General features: G+C 41.0%; 1 protein-coding gene across 3 annotated transcripts in view; it reads right to left on the reverse strand.

Annotated features, from left to right (window-relative positions):
• tp73 (tumor protein p73) overlaps nucleotides 1-8,434 on the reverse strand; it is a 36,411-nt gene that overhangs the window by 24,248 nt on the left and 3,729 nt on the right. Inside the window, exons 1-3 of one of the 3 annotated variants that reach the window (XM_049581960.1) lie at nucleotides 5,376-5,626; nucleotides 4,723-4,818; nucleotides 3,642-3,792 (exon numbers count right to left, since the gene is read on the reverse strand). In XM_049581960.1, coding sequence (XP_049437917.1) covers nucleotides 3,642-3,792; nucleotides 4,723-4,781 — 210 coding nt within the window. In that variant the 5' untranslated portion in view covers nucleotides 4,782-4,818; nucleotides 5,376-5,626. Of the gene's footprint in view, nucleotides 1-2,522; nucleotides 2,719-3,641; nucleotides 3,793-4,722; nucleotides 4,819-5,375; nucleotides 5,627-8,434 lie in introns of those variants that run through there. The other 2 variants (XM_049581959.1, XM_049581962.1) reach the window with 2 other exon arrangements.

Raw genomic sequence — 8,434 nt, forward strand, 5'->3', positions numbered from 1 at the left:
TCTATACAATGACTCTAACTCGGGTGCATGCAGCACAAAAAATCATGTAGGACACAGCTGGGTTTAAAACAACTAATGCCTAATTTGATTGCATTAGTACTTAGTATGTGAGAACTTCTTTGCCTTTCTGTGTCATATTTAAGAGCTTTTTAGTGGTGGTTTGGATTAAAAAAAGGACTCTTAAGATGCTTTTTTCACTCTTTGCTGATATTTTGAAGACAAACAATCAATAGATGAATTAAAGGTGCAATATATGACATTCAGAGTCTGCACACGGCTCTCACCTCAGGGGTCACAGGTAAACATGAAGGTGGCTGAGCCAAAATGTGCTAGTTGCTAACTGTGCTAACAGGACTAAATGTGCTACCAACAGCAACAATGCTGACAGAGCTAACAGCAGTACGGTGCCAAGTAGCTAGCCATTGTGATATAAACACAGAGACTCACATGCACTAGTGGCCAGCCTGGCTGCCAAAGGGAGGATCAAACAAAGTCAGGACTTTCACCCAGGAAGCCGCTGTTTGCTTCCTGTGTGAACCATGATGTTTTTTTCTAAACCTAACCCTGTGCTTTTGTTGCCTACACCTAAGAAAAATCAACTTGACCAATAAGTGTTTTACTTTCTTTATAAGTTTTATTTTTTAAAAGACTGTATGCATGTAACAAGCAGAAACTGAACATTTCCTGTGAAAATTAAAGTGTATTTTAAAAATGTAAAATAGAGGAAATGGACAGCCCATCTGTGAACGTCCAAAACGTATGCAGGAGGGTAGCAAGTCAGATTCTGACATGTATGTCCACTGACAAAACAGCGGAATTTCACGAGTTGGGATGAGAACGTGTTGCAAATAGTTGTTTGCTGCTATATTAATGCTCTAAATGTCATATACAGCACCCTATGGTAGTGGCAGTCTTAATCAATTGTCTTAAATGTCTAATATCTGGCAGTGGAAAGTAGGGCCACTATACAACTACATGAGATACAAATGTGTTCACCCTCACGAGATATATTAAAATGAAAATGTAGGCTGATGTGCCCTAATGTTTGCTTTCTCCCTATAGGCGTATAAAAAAAGTAATTCTGTCCTTTAATGTCTGACTGTTTACTAACTTTGAAAGCCTACTCTAACAGGTATTGTCAAAGGGGCTTTACAGGCACAAGGTAAGCCCAGGTGTATGTGTCAACAACAAAAAAACACTTGACACACACACATGCAAATGCACACACACACACACACACACACACACACACACACACACACACACTGTCACACAGACCCATGTGCTCACAGGTGTGCTTAGACCTAATACCTGAACTCAATCCGCAACAAGTTGCAACAGAGCTAAAACCTCAGCCGCCACTGTGTGAGCAAGTGTGTGTGTTCACTGTGTGTGTGTCAGCGTTAAAGCTTCCCACCCAGCAGCATCTGATGTCCCCTACGGGCAGCCATCCTGGTAGCTGTCACTCAAAGCCGATCTTTAACGGCTCAAAACATTTAGAAACGTAGATAAGCCAGCCACAACAACCCTCACTTGTCAAGATGAGTGAAACATAATAGACTGAGTATAAGGAGAATATCATCCTGCTAATGACCTCTGTTTACAGCCACTCATTAAACAGTTAACAACAGGCACTCACACACTGTCATATGGCCCCCTGCTGACATAAGGAAGCAACATGACCAAAATGAAAACTTAGGCCACATAAATGAATGACATGGCACCATGTGAAAACTGCAGCATGTCTAAACGACGCCAGCTATGTTAAATGGAGGTGAGGGTGAGAGGAGGTAAAATGTGGAGGGATGTGTGAGAAGGTTGCCCCCTGTTGGGGATATTAGGCAAAGTGCAGCCTGGCATTCATTCTCAAGAGGTCCAGAGTCACACCGACCTACAGAACAGGGGTGTCAAACTCATTTTAGTTCTGGTTCCACATACATGCCAATTTGATCTCAAGTGGGTCGAACCAGTAAAACCATTGCATAATAACCTGCGAATAACAAAGCCTTTAAATATTTCCCTCTCTTTTAGTGTAAAGGTGCTGAGAGGTACTGTGAGCATACCAAGCACACTTCTCACTTACCTCTGTGAAGAAATAGCAGAAGAAAATAAAGCAAAGTTAAAACACAGCCAGCCATTGCATCATGTCAAACCATCAAAATGTGTCTCAGAGGTGTGAGTCACCATCCATCTTCCCAAATTAATTCAACTTGTAAATGTAATGGTTATCAAACTGGTCCCATTATAACAGGATACGTATATAATCGTAATGGCCATGGCGGCTTACGCATACATGTAAAACTCCAATATAACAAAGGGCAGGTTTCAAATATCAGCTCACTCTCAAACAGCATCTGTTTGACTGCCTGAACCAAAGTACGACTAGAACCTCTGCTCTCCATAACACAAACTTCAACAGTCTCCACTACCACACCAGTAAATGTTCAAACATTAAAAAAAAAAAGAAAGAAAAAAAAAAAGGTCTGAATATGCCAGAACACAATTTACTCTGGTCCACTTACCACACCACACAGCATCTTAGGCTCCTGGAAGATAAGATGAGCTGCTTCTGTGATGTCTCTGTGGCCCGGCTCTCATTGGACTCACACTCTGCTGTGATCAAATGTGGCTGTAACAGTCAATGTCTCCACAACCAGCGGAGCCCTCTGTGGAGCGGGACATGATGGAGGATGCAGGAGACGTCCTCCCTCTCTCCTCCACTTGTTTCCCTTGCCTGACTGGGCCTTCTCAACTTGCCTTGCATAGGTGCCTAACAACAAATCCTCGCTCCGCCCCCTTATTTTTGTCATGACTATTCATTAACCGGTCAGGCAGGCCCAGGCTTGCCCACTTAAAGATTAGATCCAACCAATATTCCAGATCAGAAGGGGATGGAGACACAGGCGTGTTTGGGAGTGACTTCTGATGTCATGTTTGGAAGACAGAGATGGACGGAGTGAACAAATTTACAAGATGAACTGTGTTTATTGGTGTGATCCTGCGAAAACTTGACCTTCAGTAAAAGAATTCCACTCTCAAAAACTTGCTATTGATTTCCGGAAAAGTCACGGTGGTTAAGATGAAAACTGGGCTGTTGTTGGTCTTCATTCATAAAAAGCTGGCATACTTTCTTTGGCTGCAAGGTTTCAGTTCAGGAACACAAATATTAAGATGCATACACCTGTAAACATATGTGCATGTTTGGTAATGCACACAGACACACCCCAGCCTACAGATGGCTTTACAGTGGAGCAGCAAGGGGTCCTGGCTTGGGGTTTAATTAGCCCTCCCCCAACACACACACACACACACACACACACACACACACACACCACAGTCCCTACAGGCCACTCAGCAGGGAGACAGAGAGGGAAAAGGCTGCAGAGAAGAGGGAAACTACTTAGGAGGGAATCTCCTCAACGATGGAGGGAAAAAGTCCAAAGAAACAAACAAAATGGGAAAAGATCTTTGGAGGTGTATATGTGTGTGCGCCTGTGTGTGTGTGTGTGTGTGTGTGTGTGTGTGTGCTCACAAAGAAACTATCAGATCACACACAGAGGAGGAAAACACCCTTCAAAGCAAAAGCAAAATACTGACCACAAAAATACAAACTGAAGTGCAAAGGGAGCTCATGTTCCTACCATCACATTGTCGTTCATGTCCCTCATTTGGTAGACGTCCATTGAGACCTCTGCAGCGCTGCGGTGGCTCCCCGGGGTGCTGGTAGAGGGCACTGGGCGCTCACCTGCCTGGCTGCTTGGGGGGAGCTCAAAGTAGGTGCTGTCTGGCTCCCTGTGAACACAAGACACCATGGATACAAGTTGACTGACAGAGGGATGAGCTTTTAAGAAAAAAAAAATTGCATAGCACAAGCGTGTCATGTGACCAAGTACCTGATGTGCAAAGAAAGAAAGAAAGAAACAAACAAACAAACAAAGACTTTTTACAATATTAGAATAGTTTTTAAGGAAGGTAAATATACAATTAGGTAAAGTTATTCCTGGATCTTTTTTTGTTGTTCAAAAACAATTACAAAAAGGACTGCTTGTTTTATTACAGGAAAAAAATCAGGTATTTCAAAGGAATACTTATAAAATTAAGGGAAGACCTTAAGCAGATTTTTTACAAAACACTGGAAATCCTGTTGGACATCTAAAATGTAAAAAAAAAAATAAAAAATACAACTACTGTATAACTACAGCTACTTATTTGATTTCTAGACTCATTTTATCAATGTAAAATGCAGTGAGACATCTCCCTGAAGATTCGGCACAACATTAAAGAATTGGAAGCACCTTTGTTGGAAAAAATGAAAATATTCTTTACAAGATTTGCAGAAAAATGCACAGAAAGCAAAAGATACATGGCTGAAAATCCAGATATTAAATTGTCTTTGACCCTGTGCTTTTGATCGTGTCAGCACACCAATAACTCTGATGAATATATGGATTTTTTAATGTTTTACAGCATAAAACAGAACATCGCGTCCCCTTACATGATTTATAGACTGTTAATATTTAAAAAATAAAGCAAATATGGTTAAATGTTAAATTAGGGATAATCGTTTCATAATTTACTTATAAAGTAGGTGATGACAAGATCATGGTTGCAATTATTGCCTGATGCATTTCACATTTTTGAATTAAACCATTACGTCATTTGGAAAATATGTTCATTAGACAGAGAGTAAAACAGTCGTCAGCAGGTGTTGTTGACACTCACAGGGAGCTCCACAGGTGCTCGAAGGTGCCTCCTTCCTCAGTGACAGTGGACTGGGACATCTTAGAGGATGGGTAGTCTGGTGAGGGGCAGATCACTCTGCAGTGCACACACACACACACACACACACACACACACACACACACACACACACATTAAACTACTTAGAATAAAAAAAAGTGAAATATGTTATAAAGACTTTAACCATGTCAAAAAGCTACAAGTTTAAGCAAAGTACTCGTTGCTCATTTTATTATTTCTTTAAAAAAAAAAACACGCACATAACGCACACACACTGGTATATCCAGGTGTGATCATCACACCAATGTATAGTCCCAGTGAGGTGGCGCAGGGTGTCATGGGGCCCGGGCGTGCCCAGACCTGCCTGCCTCATCACCCTCTCAAACCGAGGGGAAGCTTCCTATGAGCATCACCTCCTCCGCCTCTGTCTCAAAATAACACAGCCTGCACTGCAACCTTAAAATGTGTTCAAGCTGCGGAGCACGAAGACGTTATGTGCATTGTTTATCTTGTGGTTGTCTAAAGCAGTAGGTCTGCGCACTTTGCAGAATAATCGCACAATGAGAGAAAACGGTGGGGTCTCATTTTGGCAGAGCAGATGATAAAGACATTATCGTCAAAGTTTGGAAATGTACCTTCAATGGGGGACATCCGGGCCTCTTTGCGAAGGTTTGAGTCAAAATACATCGAGTTGTCAAATAAATCCGTGTTTCATGACCACAGATAGAAAATCAAACGGGCGGCAGGCCCGTTGCGCAAAGCAGATCAAGGGACTCATCCATCCAGCAGTCTGATGTGTCAACGATCATACCAAACATAAAGTCCTGTCGGGCATTGGAGTTTACTTGGCTATATTCACAGTTGCGCAGCGTCGTATCTCCTTAGTAACCTGAAAGACTGCACAAGTAAAAGTGTGGCAAAGGTGCAGGGCTTTAATGCGCGCTGCGGCAAATCATAAATGCAAACCTTTGCTTTGGAATCAGCGACTGTAATTTGGCTGCACGTGTGAACTTTTCTCTGAATTAGTTGTTTCGTAAGTGACCCTGTCAATTTAAAACATTTTTGTACAGTAACCTTATCTCTGTGTATTTATGTAACAGGTTTTTTTTTCCAGTTTGGTCTGTATTGAATCGATTGAAGATATGCAGCTCAGTAAACATCTGAGGTGATGTCATAATTATTGAACAAAGGCTGTTTTGTTTTTCAAACTGATCTTGTGGCTGATCCGATGATCAATGATCCAATTCACGTGACATAAAAACAAGATAGGACACATGTTAAGGAGGCCTGCAGCACGCTTACGCACGCTGATAAGTAGGCTATATAATTTGGGCCTGGAGCTCTGCAGGCAGCATCTGTGTGGCTGCAGGTTCCCGCTGCTCCCGAGGTGGCTGCCGCTGAAGAAACAAGCTCCCATTCCCAGTTTGTCCCTCAGTGCCGCCTGTTCAGATCCCAGAGCAGCTCGTGTGTTGCGCAGGGGATCTGACGAGGCGTCACTGCAGGACGAGCAGAGGGAAGACAGCGGGTTGGCCTCAGAGCTCTGCTCCGCACTTTGAACAGTTTAATTGGGATTCCACCTGGACACAGACTTTTTCACTTAGACTGCACCTCAGGGAAGTCTGCTTCTCTTGCCGTGACCAGAGATGATCAGAGCTAACATTCTGAAGGCTTACACTTGTTATTTATTACTTATGATCTATGATACACTACACAGAACAGATGGTTTGCCTTTTTAATAAGGGTGGGAAAATATTAATACATGTTCCCACTATAAGAAAACATATAGGCCTATTGTTGCATCATAACACCAAAACCAAACACTATCTTTACTTCAAAAAGTGAGTTGTTGTTTTTTTTCAAGAAAGGTTACTTGAAGCACCTTCAATGTAATTTTAAGTTCTTTGAATATCCAAATAAATATTCGGGTAACCTCAACACCTCCAGTATATTTTAATTTCCTTGGTACCCCATTGGATATTTGAGGCAGGTTTGGTTTTTACAGTGTAAACACGTGAAAGTATTTCATTACGCATGCACTGACAAAAAAAAGTTTTCTCTTTGATATCAAATTATCAACACTTGCCCTCTGCTCTTTGCACAAAGAAGCCTAAACACGCCTTTGCTATTTCTGTAAAGCACGGCCTCTGCTGGTTCTTCGCCTTCATGTCACACCATCCTTTAAAGTTTGACATTGTGCTTCGCTGATATTTACCTGTTTCTTTGTGTCTCCACTCCCGGGTTACGGCACCCATGACAACAACACACACACACATACACACACATACACTGCCTTCCCAAGGGCCATTTTATGCAAGAAAACAGAGTCCCAACTGAGATGAAATTAATTTAAAAATTGTTGTAGATTCGATCCTCCACAGCCCCAAGTGGAATATTTAATGTGCCATAAGAGGATTCAATAAGGGGTTGTCACTGCTGTCTGTGAAATGTGTGAAGCATCATTTTGCTTCTATCTAAAACACTGCCATTTATTGATTAATAAAAACATACATGAATTAAGTAATATTAGTTAATATGACTATAAAATGCTGTGAATAGTAGGCTATTTAATAAATGAATGGCACTGAGCCACATATGAAAAAGATAATAAACAGCCTTTCGATTTTCCCTCCCCAAACATTTCATTTGAAAAAAAAAAAAAAAATCAAATGGGGCTAGTAATATTAAACATGTGCACATGGGATTATCTGTAAAGCCTGCATTTTTTTTATTTTTGTTTGGACAAGATACTTTTATTAGTAGGCCTATTTTTTAAACTGTTCTGACACTGCATGACGCAGACCCTAACAAACCATTAGCCTACCCATACCACGATCAGCTGCAAAATCCCAACAGCAAAATAACCAGAAAGATTTTATAGGCTACTAAGACACTTTTTTAATAATCGGAGTCTTATTCAGCCTTAGCAAATTCTCAAGACAGCTGGGCCTATCTTGTCAACAGCCTCGTTTTTTATTTTCCCTTATTTTATTTTTTTTTTTTGCCACATTTTGCAAAATAAGAAATATCGGCAAAAAGATAAAAATGAAGCAGATAATACACAAAACAAAACATATGACATAAATAGGCATATCTGAATCTTATAGGCCATTACAGTACTAAAATAAATCAACGTACCTGAAGGTTATTATTACTCCAGTCCAAACACCCAAGAATTATGTTGCGCCGAGCACCTGCCTGTTTATTATCGAACATGCCAAGAGAGTGACCCTCCATAAAACAACAGCAGCAACAAAAAACTGAAAAATCGACCGACTTTACAGTATGATAACAGCGACTGGAGATGATTGACTTTTCGGAGAATTAACTGTGAGAAAACAGGCTGAAAACTGATTTGCATGCTGTTCAGGGAAGCGTGAGCTTTGCTGAGGGAGACCAAGGAGGAGGTGAAGCGTCTTTTGCGCTGGGAGAGGAAGGGAGGCGGTAGCGCGGTTTGGGCGCACATAAGCGGGAAACCTTTTCCAGCTGGTGGGGGATATAAAAAGTAGTTTTATTGTTCCGCACTAAAAGGAGGGTTCATGTGAATAAAACATAACCCACAAATTATAAATGATTAATTATTAAAGTGTAAAATATGATAAGGTGAGAGAAACCTATAGAAATATTCTAAATCTATCAGCTTACAAAATGATAGTCTGTAAGAAAAAAAATACTGTTGCCTATACGACTATATTAA

The sequence above is a fragment of the Epinephelus fuscoguttatus genome, linkage group LG7, assembly GCF_011397635.1.
Source record: "Epinephelus fuscoguttatus linkage group LG7, E.fuscoguttatus.final_Chr_v1".
NCBI classification, from domain to species: domain Eukaryota; kingdom Metazoa; phylum Chordata; class Actinopteri; order Perciformes; family Serranidae; genus Epinephelus; species Epinephelus fuscoguttatus.